The 16,695-nt window shown below is 43.9% G+C and overlaps 1 protein-coding gene across 1 annotated transcript in view; it reads left to right on the forward strand.

The window, feature by feature from the left end:
- The window catches only part of LOC141052434 (glyoxylate reductase/hydroxypyruvate reductase-like), a 117,197-nt gene that overhangs the window by 94,809 nt on the left and 5,693 nt on the right, over positions 1-16,695 (forward strand). The window contains exons 7-8 of the mRNA XM_073549664.1: positions 6,159-6,294; positions 7,606-7,736. Of these exons, the coding sequence (XP_073405765.1) occupies positions 6,159-6,294; positions 7,606-7,736 (267 nt within the window). The remainder of the gene's footprint in view (positions 1-6,158; positions 6,295-7,605; positions 7,737-16,695) is intronic.

Below are 16,695 nucleotides of genomic sequence, written 5' to 3' on the forward strand. Positions count from 1 at the left end.
TTTCTTTCAGAAACCCTAAGTCTAGGGGAACAATAGCTTCGTCCATTTCTCTGTCTATGTGTAAACACATGTACCCTTGTTATCCAACCCTCTGAAAAGACCTTTCCTGCCTTAATTAAATACTTACTTACTTTAAAAAGTAGCTGCCTACATGTTAATGAAGATTGTCACTATCCAGTTATACCTAATTTCCTGCTTATTTTTGCCCATTATGGCAGTCTAATTCTAGGAGACTTCAGACTGTCAGCTATTTTTGCTACTGCAATTTGTTGTTTGTTGTGAGAATAGGAGGAGGGAGGGGGTGAATGCCCACTCACTAGGGGCTTCAGACATTTTAAGATTTTCTATGACAGGTTTCAAGAAATATATTACAATTTTTTTTTACATTTTTTGTTGCCTCCAAAATAAAAAAATATATAGTTTTGGTGTCCCCTCAACCATAGTGTTCTGGAGAATAATGTTGACCAGTTATAGTTACCACACAGCGGTTGCCAGAAAAAAAACAAAACCCAAAAAAACAATGGGGAAATTGCACTTTTTTCTTACGATTTTACTGCACTTGAATTTTTTTTTCCTGTCTTCCAGTACACTGTATGATAAAACGAATGGTGTCATTATCCACTTCACGACCTTGGGATTTTCCATGTTTGCGCTTTCTTTTCTTGCTCTCCTTCCCAGAGCCATAACTTTTTTATTTTTCTATCAATATGGCCATGTGAGGGCTTGTTTTTTGTCGAATGAGTTGTACTTTTGAACAACATCATTGATTTTACCATATAAATGTACTGGAAAGCAGAAAAAAATTCAAAGTGCGGTGAAATTGCAAAAAATTCTACAATTGTGTGTTTGCTTGTTTTTTTTTTTTACCATGTTCATTAAATGCTAAAACTAATGTGCCATCATGATTTTCCCGGTCATTATGCTTTCGAAAATGTCAAACAAGTATAGGTTCTGTTTCATTTAAGAGATGAAAAAAAAAGCTAAAGTTAGTAAAAAAAAAAAAAAAAAAAAAAAGCGCGTTTTTCCGAAACCTGTAGCGTCTCCATTTTTTCGGGATCTGGGGACAGTTCAAAGCTTATTTTTTGCACACCTAGCTGACGTTATTTACACCATTTGGGGATAGATATGATGTTTTGATCGCCTGTGTGAACAAACCAGATTATATCTTGATTACCCAGACGACTGTGCTTTTGCAAGCCAAGGGGAGTTGTTTTTTTTTATCTGATTATTGACTTGTGGATTTAAGTGTTTGTCTGGTGGGTCAAAAAAAAGACAGTCTTGCCAGCTGATATACTATTTAACATACTGTGTAAAGGCCCTTTTACATTTAGCGATGCACCAGCGATCCGACCAGCGATCCGACCCGGCCAGGATCGCTGGTGCATCGCTAAATGATCGCTAGTGAGCTTTCATACAGAAAGATCTCACAGCGATGCAGCAGCGACGCAGCGCACGATACTTACCATTCACACACAGCGATCCTGCGTCCTCCCGCCCGCCTCCACGCGTCACTCGTCGTCACAGCAGGAAGTCTCAGCAGGAAGCGCCCGACGAGAAATGGAGCCGGACATTCTCGCGCGATCAGCGATGGACAGCGGGGGAGCCGGTCGTTGGTAAGTATCACACATAGCGATATCGCTAGCAATATCGCTATAACGTCACAAAACCAGTGACGTTTTAGCGATATTGCTAGCGATATCGCTTAGTGTAAAACCCCCTTAAGTCTGTAATAGTGACTTGTACATAGTGTGTTTATCTTTGTCTATTGATGTGTATTGATATGCTAATTGTGTATTGTATTCTATAACCAGTTTGTTGACTGTAGATAGGGAAAGGCTGTAAGGGTGTACTGAAGGACACTGGGTAATTCTAAAAATAGCTTACCTGCCTAGAGTATATAAAGACCCTGAGACAGAGAGATGGGATCTCATCTCATCACAGAGAGCTACCAGTCTGCACAACACTCAACGAACGAGAGGACTGCAGCTAATTCATCATGGCACTATCACGAGGGACACGGATCTATGATTCTAAGGGCAACAACCTAGGAGTGATCGGCTCCAGTTGGAAGGACACAGATCTGGTCCAGTGACCATCTCTGAACCATGGATATGTTTGGAGAAAGCCAGGTTTTGGGACCCGCTGGTCGCCTGGTTCCATGGAGATGGTTGGATAAGACAGGTGGTGACTCTCGTGCCAACTGGCTTTGGACCTTGTATGGACTGTCATCTCCCTATGCTTGTCGTTACCTCATTGTGTGATCATCATAGGTGGAATAGCGACCCTGGGAGCTCTGACATCGTGTCAACTGGCTTTGGACCTTGTATGGACTTTATGGGCTATTCTCAGTCATCTCCGCACGCTTGTGGTTACCTCTTCTCTGTGTGTGTATCACAGGTGGAATAACGACCCTGGGAGCTCTGACGTATTTTACTCGCCCCCAGAGGCCGTGGGGTACTCAGTGCCAGGCCCGTTGATTTCAATGGGAGATGTCACAGTGGCAATGACCCGGTCCGTGGCCTCAGGCGGTCAATGTAAAAGGGGTAGAGTGATGGAGATAAAGTCATTGAGAGGATTCGTGACGCCACCTGTGGTTTCTGGTCAGTTTGACCAGCGCTGCAGGGTTGCCTCTCTGGGACAGATGGTGTGGTGCAGCAATGATGTTGTATGCCTGCACAGGTAGGGTTGTAGTCCCAGGGCAGAGTAGATGAGGTTGGCAAATGAGGAGATAGTGAGAAGTAGATAGTGCAGTATTAGGCACAGAGATGTAGCAGTGCTGAGTGGGTTGGCGCAGGAAGAAGGCAATGAGACAGATGAATGCAGTTCCAGTTCTTTTACTCGCGTTCTTGGCACAGACAGGTGCCTGCTTCAATGCTGCGGTCTCCAGATCAGGGGCTCAGCCAACTCCCAGGCAGACGGAATTAACCTTTCCAGCTCTCCCTTTCGTGTGCCTGTTCTGAACGTCTCCTTTCTAGCGCTTATACTGAAGAACTTGTAGTTGTGTAAACCCAAGTTCCTTCTCTCAGATGTTCCTTGGAACTCTACTCGCATGACAAGTGACTGTAGCCTGCTTCGGGGACTCCATCCATCATGTCTCAGCTCACCCATAGGTTGCCACTGTGTCTTCGAGTCTTTTGTGGGAATAGAGTGGTCACAGCTCCTATTCCTCCGGTGTCTGCTGCTGGAACATTAGTTTCACAAACAGCCTCGGGGACCGGACACCGGCCATGCGCTTCAAACTTCAGGAAGGGTTCAGCTCTGACCCTAGTCCTTAGTTCTCTTCTCCTTACGTTCCGTACTAAACTATCTTCCTTCTGAAGAATCAGGCTTTCTATGGCTCTTTCCTGTGCCAGCAGCTCCAGGTCCCAGGAGTCTGCTGCAGCACCTCCTTCACTCCTTCCCTCTCTGGGGATCTTCTCTCACAGACTGACCTTTTTCTAATATTCTCCCTCTCTCTTGTGCAGTCTAAGCTCCTTCCACCTCCCAGCACTCTTCATGTTCCAAGCAGGGAGCCATGAAGGTTGCTCTGCTACACTACTGTGTTTGTGTTGGATGTGAGTGGTGGAGTCTGGTCAGGTGTTCCATCATACCTGGAGAGTGGGATACTACACCTCAGGAGGAGGTGCAGTACCTCTGTGGCGACTGAACCCTCAGGGGCGCCACATGTTATCTACCATTATCCCGGCGTGTCAGCGGAAAGGTCAGACCGTGTAATGTGCACCATGTTGGGGGTAATTGCTGGGATTGTTCTGTTTGCTATTGGGTGTTGTGGTTCAATAAAGCTTGGCCACATTGTTTTACCCTGACCCTGTGTTGTCTGTGTAGTGTTCTGCCCACAGGGAGATAAAGTGGGCGTTCAGTGGTATGAGCCCTGGTCCATGCAGTCTTGCTAAAGACAGCCGGGCTAGTGGACGAGAGCACCAACTAACCCTGTTTCTCCACAGCATTTTATTGCAATGTTGCAGCGACTAAAAAAATGCCATTCTGGAGTTTTGATTTTTCTTTCTCATTACCCCATTGACCGATTGGATTAATTATTTTTATATTTTGATAGATTGGGTGTTTCTGAATGCAGAAATACAAAATATATGTATTTTTTATAATCGTTTGTGCAACACATAGCAGGGCTATGGCGATGCAGAAATAAAAGTTATGGCTATTGGAAAAAGGATAGCTAAAAACAAAAGCTCAAATATTAAAATTGGTCGTGGTGCAAATTGGTCAAAGTGAATCTGTCACCAGATTTTGCAATGCAAAATGAATGCATAGTGAAGCTGGTATATTTACACTGAAAAACCATATGAGAATGACAGTATAATCCTATAATGAAAATGACCATTTTATCCAGTGCTAGCTGCAGTCTAAAATACTTAAGAATTAAGAAGAAAAGTGATTAATTGGATTAAGAAGAAAACAAAAATATACGGCCAGTCTGACAGGAATTTCAAAGTAAATGCATTTGTGACATCATCCTCAGGTGTAAGAGATCTGTTTATTAATATATTCAATTTTGATTGAATGTTAAAGTGCCACGCACTTTTTCAGATGTGTTATAAGAGTTTGTCAACTAACTATACAGTTTCTACTTGCCTAAAATTGCATTGGTTTATTAACAATCAGAAAGCATTTAGGCACCGATTCATCAATACTGCCGCTTTGCATGCCAGGTACGATGAATGGTCTGCTAGAGGAAGTTGTGAAAAATGAATTAGAATTTTTTAAATATAATAGCCAAATGCTAAAAAATCTCATTATAACCAATCCAAAATAACACATAACTGTTCATTGTAAAATTAAAAATATGAATGACTGGTGCAAAATCATATGTTAAGTTCATATTAAAATTGCACTCTGTTCCTTATTGGTCCTATATTTTTTTAAATATAGTTGAGTCATTCGATAATCTGCATAATACATTTGCCTTGATACCTTGATGAAGCCCGTGAGGGTGAAACATGTTGAGGAAGCTCTTTCTTTATTTTAATAGCGCCTTGTTCCTATGAACATTAAACATTACAAAACAGGATACATTCCCTAATGGTTACATAATGGACCGCAGTTTGTTTGCTCTATGCTAGTTATCAACTTGAGGCTATTGGAGCAGTACACCCATGTAACTACAAATAGGAAGATTTATCCATATGTACAGTATATTACAATTGAATGACCTCACAGCAATCTGACCGCTTGAATACATTTAATCATAGGTAGGAGTAGGATCAATAGGGAGCAATTAAAGTTATGTATTTAGATTGGTTAAAATGGGATTTTTTGGCCTTTGGCTATTGGATTTAAAATATTACTTGATCCCTACTCGACACCACTGCAATTTTGGCGTGATCAAATTCTTTAGAAGGCATGGTCCTCTTGAATGGATTTGGCATATCCTTTAGGTACTGGGCACCACCACAAACCGTGTATCACAGTCCATGATTGGAGTACCTTTCTGTAGCAATTTATGCCATTATTGTGCCATAAATTAGTATGTATTTTTTGGTTTGGTTTTTGCTTCCGGGAAAAAATAAAAATAAATTTGGTGGAGCTGGCTGGGACTGGTGTAAAAATAAGACAAGTAGCAAATTGTTCATGCAACTACAAGTTTTGCAAAAATGTTGCTCCTTTTAGCAATTTGACAGCAGGAAAGTGTTGTGAACTACTTGAGGCATATGAGTCCAGTGGGCAGTTCTATGCAGGGATAGACAGTCTTAGGCCGGGATCACACATGCAAGAAACTCAGACGAGTCTCGCATCTTAATACCCTGCACTGCCGCCGGCACTCAGGAGCAGAGCGTGCGGCTGCATAGAAATACATGCAGCCGCACGCTCCGCTCCCAAGTGCCGGCGGTAGTGCCGGGTATTAAGATGAGAGACTCGTCCGAGTTTCTCGCATGTGTGATCCCGCCCTTACTTGTATGACTGGGCATAAAGAGATAGCTGTCAATCACTAGTAGGACCACCCACTTGTCTCATATGCATATAAACACTAAGGATTTCAGTTAATTAAACACTGCTCTACTTGTCCTCTATACCAGGCTGTCCTCATAACCACATATGCAATGTGACAGGTACCCTTTAATTTTCAACCATGAAATAATAGGGACTATACCCTTCACAGCCCAGCACATTAGTAACAGTCTACTCTGATTTTTTTATTACAGTTTCCTTGGTTGAACTGGCCAAGAAGTCCGATTTCCTTCTTGTTTGCTGTGCGTTAACACCTGAAACACAGGGGATCTGCAATAAACAGCTCTTCTCCAACATGAAAAGCAGTGCAATCTTCATAAACACCAGCAGGTGACACTAATGATAAGAGCATATAGTGGTCGTCGGTCACGTGCAGGAGATATGGCATACAATAGCGTGATGAGCCAACCAGAGTTGATTAGAGGTGTTGTGATGAATGAGCTCGGAGGATCAATACAGCACAAGCACACACACGTAGTGTTTAGCAAAAGATTCCATTGTAATGAAATACAGATGAGGTTTATATACACCTCCTCTGGCAGAAAGGGCTTCATGCCAAGAAGCAAGCAACTGTTTGGTGGGATTTAGAGTTAGATGTCTCCAGGTGTCTGGTCCGGTCCAGTTTTTTCAGGCACTTGGAATGAGCAGGTGGAAGTTTCTGTGTAAAAGTTCTGCGTGAAGAGTCAGAGCATAAAATCTTAGAATCATAGAATCATAGAATCATAGAATCGTAGAGTTGGAAGGGACCTCCTGGGCCATCTGGTCCAACCCCCTGCTCAAAGCAGGATTCGCTAAATCATCCCAGTCAGATGTCTGTCCAGCCTCTGTTTGAAGACTTCCATTGAAGGAGAACTCACCACTTCTCGTGGCAGCTTGTTCCACTCATTTATCACTCTAACTGTCAAAAAGTTTTTTCTAATATCTAACCTGTGTCTCCTCCCATTCAGTTTCATCCCATTGCTTCTAGTCTTTCCTTGTGCAAATGAGAATAAAGTTGATCCTTCTACAATGTGACAGCCCTTTAGATATTTGTAGACAGCTATTAAGTCTCCTCTCAGTCTTCTCTTTTGCAAACTAAACTGAGAAGAGAAGAGACTGAGAAGACAAAATGGATCCTGGTTTCTCACTCCCACCATATGACTAGAGCTGGCCACACACATTAGATATCTGTCGGACAAACGTTTGTTCCACTGACAGCTATACCTCCCGATGTCCTCATACACAGGAGTGTTCGTCTCCGCTGAGTGCTCCCCATGCTGTAAGAATCATCTCCTGCCGAACAAAGGATTTATGCTCTGGAATTCAAAGTGCCCAATTCATATGTCTCACAACAATCTGTTGGTGACAGACAGGAGCCTCCAATACACATTACACGACCGGCCAATCCTGAAACGGGTTCAGCTGACATTTAGTGCAATTGTACGGGGGCTTTATAGGCTATACCAAGACATTGTACTGCTCACTCCAAAAATTACTGTGGAATCACTGCCCACAGAAATGCATTTAGTAGCTTAAAAATCAAGTGAGTGGCTAACCTTTTTATAATCATCATACGCTTTATTTTTACTCAACCAAACCTCATTTCTTATCCATTTTTGTGTGTATTACTTAAAAAAACAGTAAAATGTCTTAACCACACAGGGGGGCAGTGGTAAACCAGGAGGACCTTTACCAGGCATTGGTGTCTAAAGAGATTGCAGCCGCTGGACTTGATGTAACAGTGCCTGAGCCGCTTCCTACAGATCATCCTCTCTTCAAACTGAAAAACTGCGGTATGTTTCCTCTGATTATATTTCAAGTCTAAAGGTACTGTCACACTTAGCGATGTACCAGCGATCCCGACCAACGATATGACGCGGTCAGGATCGCTGGTGCATCGCTAAGTGGTCGCTAGTGAGCTGCCACACAGGCAGATCTCACCAGCGACATCGCTGGGGACGGGGATCGCTACTTACCTGTCACACTAGGCGATCCTGCGTCCTCCCGCCCGGCTCCACGCTCGTCGCTCGTCTCTCCACAGGAAGCGCCGCAGGAAGCTGACGATGAGAAACAGTCCTGGACGTTCTCGCACAATCAGCTATAACCAGCGGGGGAGCCGGTCGTAGGTAAGTATCAGACACAGCGATATCGCTAGCAACATCGCTATAACGTCACTAGTTATAGCGATATTGCTAGCGATGTCGCTTAGTGTGACAGGCCCTTTAGGGAAGAATCACATATCTGTTTTTTTGAGTCTTGAGAGGAATAAAGTTAATTTTCTCCTTGGTGCCACACTGTTGGTGCAGCGGCATTAACCCTATAGCTGCGGGTTAATGACGTTATCGGACTTGACAGATTCCCTTTAAGAATTAATTCCACTTCATGCAGATTTATATTTGCTGTGTATTGTCAGATCTGTAGGATTATTCTTGATTTACAGTAATTTGTGTAGCTTTACATGATACAGATTTTTCACTAAAGAAAATTCATAAACACAATAATAAAAAATGGAATGATCTCACCACGTGTACCATATCCTGACCCCCATGACTCCCGCCCTAACAAGGGTGCCCTGAAGAGTCACTTACTGACGAAACGCGTCGGGATGCACAGGGACATAATAGGGCTTCTATCTTGAGGGTCAGATGTGGACTGCCCTTGTTAGGGTGGGAGTCATGGGGGTCAGGATATGGTAGCTCCTACAGGGCTGAATAGGGTGAATGCACTTCCCTTTTTCCTGACCACGCATGACTCTGATCAGACATCTGACGGGGGACGTCTTCCATCTACACGTGGTGAGATCATTCCATTTTTTATTATTGTGTTTATGGATTTTCTACATGACGTTTCTATAATATGCATGAACAGGCAATTTCCTTGATAACCTGAACAGGGCAGAGGTATTTTCTTTTCTTTATAGAAAATTGTTTCAATGTATTACCTTTTACAAGGAAGCTGTTCATTGGCAGATTTTGGTCCTAAAATTTCACTGTTTTGGCCCAATGTTATTTTTGTCCAGTCTTCTCAAACTTGGAGACTTGGAATAGTCACATGTATATACGTTTTGTAGTCTGTTTTGGAATTTATGCGGACACTCTTTGTTATAGTCTGTGACAACTAGATCTAGTGTGTTTTATCTTCACTACATCTTGTGGTAGCTTTTATCTCGTTATATTAAAAGTTATGTTTTATGATTTTCTCAATTGCTGATTTTCTATTATTCGTGAGATTTGTGGTCCAATTTTCCATGTGTTGCTGTTCCTTTGCATTAATATTGCAAAAAAGTGCAATTCCCAAATTGTATTTGGGATTTTTTTTTACCATGTTCACTATATGGTAAAATTAACCTGGCAATAAGATTCTCCAGGTCAGTACGATTACTCAGATACCAAACATGTATAGTTCTTTCTTTAATTTATGATAAGTGGTGAAAAAAAAATTGGAAATTGGTTAAAAAAATTTCCAAGACCTAAAAGGTTTTCAATTTTTGGGATATGTGGCTGTGCAACAGCTTGTTTCTTTACCTTTAGCTGACATTTTTACTGATATCATTTTGGGGTAGATACGATGTTTTAATCTCATTATTGCATTTCATTGCTATATTGCAGCAGCAGCTAAGAAACCGTAATTCTGGCGTTTCAATATTTTTCTTGTTGTGCCCTTTACCGATCAGTTTAATTTCTTTTAGATTTTGATCGAACTTTTACAAACACAACTATACCAAATATGTAAATATCCAAATAACAACCAAAAAGAGTAAATAGGGAGACTTCCAATATCACATAGTGTTTCCAAAAAGACAGGCGCTACAAAGAGGCAAGTAAAATTATTACATTTTTATTACAACCAATCATTAAAAAAATCCATAAAATAGTGACAATAGGGGGAAAATTGAACACAAGCATAGTGAAGCCTGGTCAGAAACAATAATCATAAATAAATGATGTAGAGCACAGCATAAATGCTCAAATACAGGGGCATGAAGATGTGCAGACTGAAGCACCAAGATACACATACATCAATATATATAGAGCCATCTAGTGGGCAAATCTCCAAATGTTTCAAGATAGTGATCAGAAGCACCATCTAGATGAAAAAGTGCTGGTGCATGGAGATAAATATAAACACACAGCAGCGAAGCACAGTACAAATTAGAAAAATAGTATTATACAAGTGATTGCGCGCCCTTCGGGCGCACGCTGGGATTGTGAACCACGCAATGGGGTGTAACCACGCATCAGACTGACCTCGCAATGGGGTTAATTGCTTTCTTTTTCTCTCCAAGAGATGACAGCAGTGCTGGGAGGCACTTTTTATTTGCTTGACTTCTTGTACTTAATGCTTCTTCACAGTCCAAGATTTAAATCTGGGCATACTTGGGAGTACTACTCTCAGCGGGATGCAATGGGGTAGTTCTGTGGTAAATTTGTCCATGAATTCGAAAACAGTATGGACCTTGCCCAGGAGGTGGCACTATTTGTGCTCCCATTGATACCAAAGCAAGAGAGCTATTGTATTGCCTTATATTAGCCATAAAGTTATTGGAGTGCCCATGCTCTCCCTTCATCAACTTGACTAATTGATCATCCATACGAATGGGCCGTAATTGGATGCGCCCTCTCTTGCAGCAGGGAGGGAATGTTTTGTCCTGTGCCATTTCGTCTTTGAAATTTTTAGATTGGCAAAACTGACATCGAAATGTCAGTTCACCAGCATAGTGCTCTTCAATACGTGTCTCATCAATTTGATTAAGAAGCCCTCTAGCGGCAAATGTAACTTGCCATCGTCGAGTGGCTCTTGCATTTTGGACACGTCTTCTATCTTGTTCTCGTGTTTGTGAAATTTGTGTATCACATTGTGTATTGCGTGTTGCTCGTTGTCATGCAGCATTAGATGTTCTACGTGATTCAGTTACTTCATTCGCTTCTCTTGCTCTGGCCGCCCTCTGTCGGGCTGCATCAGCAGTTCATCGACAATTTCATTCGTCTTCTGTTTCATTAAGACACAGGTTACGCATCCGTCTGCGATTCACTTCTCTACGTGCAGCAGCACGATCAATTTGATCCATCTTTGCAATGTTGTCTCACACTGTTGCCTGAGTGTTGCCTCCCAATGTTGCCTCAGTGTTGCCTCACAGTGTTGCTTCACAGTGTTGCCTCACAGGCTAACGTTCAAAAAAGGCTTATGCCTTAACTCATCACCATGGAGAGCTCCTCTCCTTATTGGATATCTCACTTAACTCCTCCTATACAGGGCCTTACAGTACTTAGGTATCCATGGTTTCGCCCACGCATATAGTCAGTTAGCTGCTAGTGGTAGTAACTATGAATACCTAAGTTACCGTTGAGCTGTGGATGACTCATTGTGCACAGACACACAGACATGTCCAAATTAGGCATATGGATGGTATTGCATGAATATACAAAGAAAAAATATGCAGATAATCAAAGGGGGCTACTATGGAAGTTAGTATTTACTATGCTATGTGCATATACCAAGTAGATACATTGTTCAGCGAGTGCACAACAAATTGTAAGACAGCATAAAGGTGTCTAAATATAGTACTAATGCTGAGAAAACTCAATAAAGTGCAGATGCAGAAGAAGGGAGATGCAGGGAAAGATAGGATGTACTCAAATGGCAGGTAGTATACATATAGGTAAATGCATGGGGGCTTTGTAAGAAATAAAATACTAGGATGATAAGGCTGCTGTAACTAGTGGGAGGTGGAACCTCTGTGCCATGGATCAAGGAGAGCTAAGAGGGGCGTAACTAGGTGCCTCACCAAATCCGACTTCGGATACACGGCGGCTGACCATACCGAGATTCGAGGAGAAACTCAGGAGGTGGAACCAGGTGCTACTCCAAACCTAACCTCGGAAAAATGGCAGCTGGCCGACTAGAGATGGGTTGCCAGGACGGCCCAAAGGAAGGAATGGTAGATGCCTGCAGGCACTGTAGGAACACGGGAACCATGCACTCAGACTGGAACTGCTGATGTACAGATGAACTCGCATGGTTGATTGACTGGCAGGCACGGCTGGTTAGACAGGCAGGTGTGCACGGCTGATAGACAGGCAGGTATACTGGAATAGGAGCACTGGCATCTGAGAGCTACAAGTGTTTTAAGAACAAACTTAACACATTGCACAGGCACCTCCTTGTTGGATGAGGTGCCTTAAATAGTAAGTGTCCTCCAGCAATTGGCTGGGGACACTTTTTTAGGAGAACGAGTGCGGCTGCTTAAAGAAAGGGGAAATGCGCGCACACTGAGCACAGTGCCCTGGGACCTTCACGCGATGTGCGCACCCGGGCTGCTGCAGATCTGTAAGAAGGAGAGAGCAGGATGGGGGCCATGGTGGTGAGTTCGCCGGTGTCTCTGCTGGCGGAGAGGGGCAGAGGCATCGGCGCTATAGTACCCCCTTTATGCCCCTTCTTTTTCAAGCCCCCAAGAAATCTGTCCAGGAGGAGAGGGGCATGGAAGTTCTCCTCTTACCCTCTTTGGTAGCCAGAATGTTCTCTACCTCTATCTTCAGTGCTGATAGGAGCAGGAGTGGTACCAGGATCTTCGGAGAAAGAACTGAGTATGACAAGTTTGAAAAGAGACACATGGAAGGAATTGGGGATTCGTAAGGAGGCCAGAAGTTTAAGTTTGTAGGCTACCAGGTTAATTTGTTTCCACACTTCAAAGAGACTGAAGTGAGGACCCAATTTACAGGAGGATATCTTGAGATGGACATATTTAGACAACAGCCAGACCTTATTTCCCGTCCCTGATGAAAAAGAGATAAATCCAGACGTCTCTTGTCCGCGTGTTTTTTTCATCCGCTCAGAAGATTTTAATGAAGACAACTTAGTGTCCTCTCAGATCTTCAAAAACTCTTGCCCAGGGAATCGGCAGCAGGAATATGAGATGTGGTAGATACAGGAAACGGGATCTTGGGATGTTTGCTGTAAACAAAACAAAAAATGTAGATTTGGCAGATGATTCACCAACATGGTTATTGAACGAGAATTCGTCCGAAGGCAGGAATTCAGCCTAGTCACTGTGGTGAGCAGTAAGAAAGTGCCAGAGGAAATTAGTCATGATCTGCCCGCTCCACCTGGCAATTGGACTGAGGAAATAGTAGGACGATGAGAAATCCATGGTAAAATTCAGAGGCTTACAGATAGCCCTCCAGAAATGAGGTAAACCTGGCACCTCTATCAGAAAGCGGGAGACCATGAAGGAGAAAAATATGTAAATAAATTCTTTTGCCAGCACTGGGGCAGATGGAAGACCGGGTGGCAGAGTGAAGTGGGCCATCTTGGAGAAGTGATGCACAACTACACAGATGACTGTACTCCTGGCTGATACTGGCAGATCAGTGATGAAATCCATAGCATTATGCTGCCAGGGAGCAAATGGCATAGGCAAGGGAATCAACCGACCTGTTGGAAGCTACATGGGAGTCTTATTTTGGGCACACGAAGGACAGGCAGAGACGAAATCCAAAATGTCTTTGCGTAGGGTCAGCCACCAATAGTGTTGGGAAATGAGGAAAACCATCTTCTTCTGTCTGGCATGACCCGCCAGCTTAGATGAGTGACTCCAGAAAAGAACCCACTTCCTATCCATCTCTGTTACATAAGGCTTACCAGAGGGAAGACGAGACAAGTCCAACGGAGCAACTGTAATAAATTTGGAGGGCTCGATGATGTGTTTAAGCGCCTCCTCTTGGTCGAAGGCCTGGAGAGAGCATCTGCCTTGACGTTTTTTATCAGCCAGACAAAAATGAAGAGTGAGCGAAGAACAAAGACCACCTGGCTTGTTGAGGATTAAGTCGCTGTGCGGATTGCAGGTAGGCGAGGTTCTTGTGATCAGTGTATGTAACCACAGGCTGTGTCACTCCTTCAAACAAGTATTGCCACTCTTCTAGAGCCAGCTTGATCACCAACTATAGAGTAATTGCGTTCAGATGCAGAGAAGATCTTAGAAAAGAAGCCTCAGGTTACCATGCGAGCAGATGAAGGCTTCTGAATAAGAACCGAACCGACCCCTGAGGAAGAAGTATCCACCTTCATAAAGATTTGTTTGTTATGGTCTGGCTGATGCAGCACAGGACAAGGCCTGCTTGAGGGATACAAAGGCATTTTCTGCTTCTGGAGTCCGCTCCTTAGGATTGGCCCCCTTGCAGGTCAGGACAGAAATATAAGCAGTCTGAAAGGAGAAATGCGCAATAAATAGGGAATAGTAATTCGCAAACCCAAGAAACCGCTGGATAGCCTTAAGTCCATCTGAACAGGGTCACATCAGGACGGCAGATACCTTCTTGGGATCCATCTTCACACCAGTGTCGGAAACGATGTACCCAACAAACGGCACATCACACAAAGATGCGTTTTTCATATTTGGGGTACAGACGATTCGTTCTTAATCTCAACAGAGCCTGGTGAACGTCCCTCCTATGTTTAGACAAATCAGGAGAGAACACCAAGATGTCATTTAAGCACACTATCACACACGTGTAAAATAGTGTCATGCACAGTTTCGGAAGACTAAGTGCAACACTAAGGGATTAGGGGAAGGAAGCCCATACACTAGGGAAATGGTGAGTGGAGACCCCTAGGCATATCTAATAACACCCTACCTGCCCTACCACCCCTAAATTGGTTCCTCAACAATCGCTGAGCAGGAACCTATTCCCTGTGTCTACCTAGAGCTAGGCCCTGTATAGGGAGGGGGAGGGGATGGGCACTGGTCAATCCCTACTGTAAACTAAAGAGAAAAAAATAGACAAACACAGGGAATGAACATAGGTTGAGCAGACTCAGAGTGGTAACACCAAACATCTTCAAACAGATCTAGAGAGGAAGTTAGCCGACTGCTATAGCTCCAAGCCTTTACAAGGGAAAATGTGAATATCACTGGCAACTCTCTGCAGCAGACTGGGGATTTATAAGCACCCAGGTTCAGGTGTGTCAACTATAGCCGAAGGGAAGTTGCCGCTGTGTCCAAGAGACAGAAGGATTAAGGAGGCGTTTGTAATGCCAAACGCAGTGACCTTCTGCAGCCAGATGCAGAGCGACAGTCTGTTGCATCTGACACATTCATGACAAGCAGGTCCCAGAAGATGTCGTTAACCAGTTCTTGGAAGATGGCTAGGGTATTACAGAGCCCAAACGGCATTGCGCGATACTCGTAATGACCATCTTGAGTGTTAAAGGCAGTTTTCCATTCGTCTCCCTGGCAAATTCGGATCAGTTTATACGCCCATCGTAGGTCGAGTTTCATGAAAACTCTGGAACTTTTAAGGCATTCAAACATCTCAGAGATGAGAGGCAGAGGATACTTATTCTTAACCATGATTTGGTTGAGACCCCTATTGTCAATACAGGGTTGCAGAGAACCATCCTTCTTCTTCACAAAGAAAGAATCCTGCTCCGGCCGGGGAGGAAGATTTCCAGATAAATCCCCTGGCAAGGTTCGCTCCTATTTATTCAGAAATGGCATGAATCTCAGCCTGTGACAGAGGATAGATTCATGCTCATGAAGGGGATGTGCCAGGCTGAAGGTCAATAGGACAACCATATAGCCTATGAGATGGAAAAAGTCTCCGCTTCCTTCATGTCAAAGACGTCTGTATACGTCAGTATGCTGCAAGCAAATCAGGCAAATGAGTGGGAGAAGTCGGAGGTCGGGCAGGATAAATGGGAGCAAGTCAACTCTCCTGACAGACTTGACCCTAGTGGAGTACTTCTCCAGAACTCCAGTCCAAGACAGGCTTTTGTCTCTGCAGCAATGGCAGACCTAGAAGCAGAGGGTAAGATAGACTGGACAGCACATAAAGAAAGATCTTTTCTGAATGCTGGTTTCACACCCAAAGTTCCACTGGTTTGGTCACGGAAAGGATGGCTTCAGATAGGGGTCTTCCATCCACCGATGAAACCACCAACGGATCCTATAAACGTTGGACCTGGATCTTATATCGCTCCACAAGGGCCTGTTGGATGAATTTACCTGCAGAACCAGAATCCAGGTTGCCTGATTCAACAAAAAGGATGACGCCATAGGAAACAGCTGCTGTGGCCTCTCCAGCATACCCTAGGCTCTGGACTCGGTCTCTCAGGACAGGAGTTGATGATATACTGGGAACTGCTACAATACAAGCACCTACCCTCGGTATGGCAGACCTCTTGGCGATGCTTGGCAATCGTCTCCTGGTCCACTTGTATAGACTGTTGAGGAAGCCGAGACTAAGGCTTACTGTAAAACCGGACTTTGGAAGGTAGGAACCAGGCGTAAGAGTCTTCTCTCATGGGTCACCTCCCTGGAGCACGCCTGGAACCTGATGTCAATTCGTGTAGCCAGAGACACCAGGTTGTCCAGAGAGGAGGATGTATCATGAACGACCAGTTCGTCTTTGATTCGTCCAGAAAGGCCCTCCCAAAAGATGGCATTGGACACCAAAGCTTCATTGTTCCAGGCGAGTTCAGTCGAGAGTGTGTGAAAACATACAGCGTACTGGCCTACTGTGAGATTTTCCTGATGCAGACGGACGAGAGATTAGGCCTCTGAGGACCCATGTCCGTGTTCAGAGAAAACCTTCCTGAAGGCCTCTAGAAAGGACTGGAGATTCGATAAAAGGGGATCCCCTCTCTTCTATAGGGGATTGAGCCAGGCCAAAGCCTCACCAGAGAGATGGGACATGATAAAAGCCACTTTGGCCCGGTTGGAGATGAACTGAAGAACCAGGAGTTCGAAGTGCAGCG

This window comes from Dendrobates tinctorius, unplaced genomic scaffold (assembly GCF_039654945.1).
Source record: "Dendrobates tinctorius isolate UK_male_01 unplaced genomic scaffold, ASM3965494v1 ptg000160l, whole genome shotgun sequence".
Taxonomy (NCBI): Eukaryota; Metazoa; Chordata; class Amphibia; order Anura; family Dendrobatidae; genus Dendrobates; species Dendrobates tinctorius.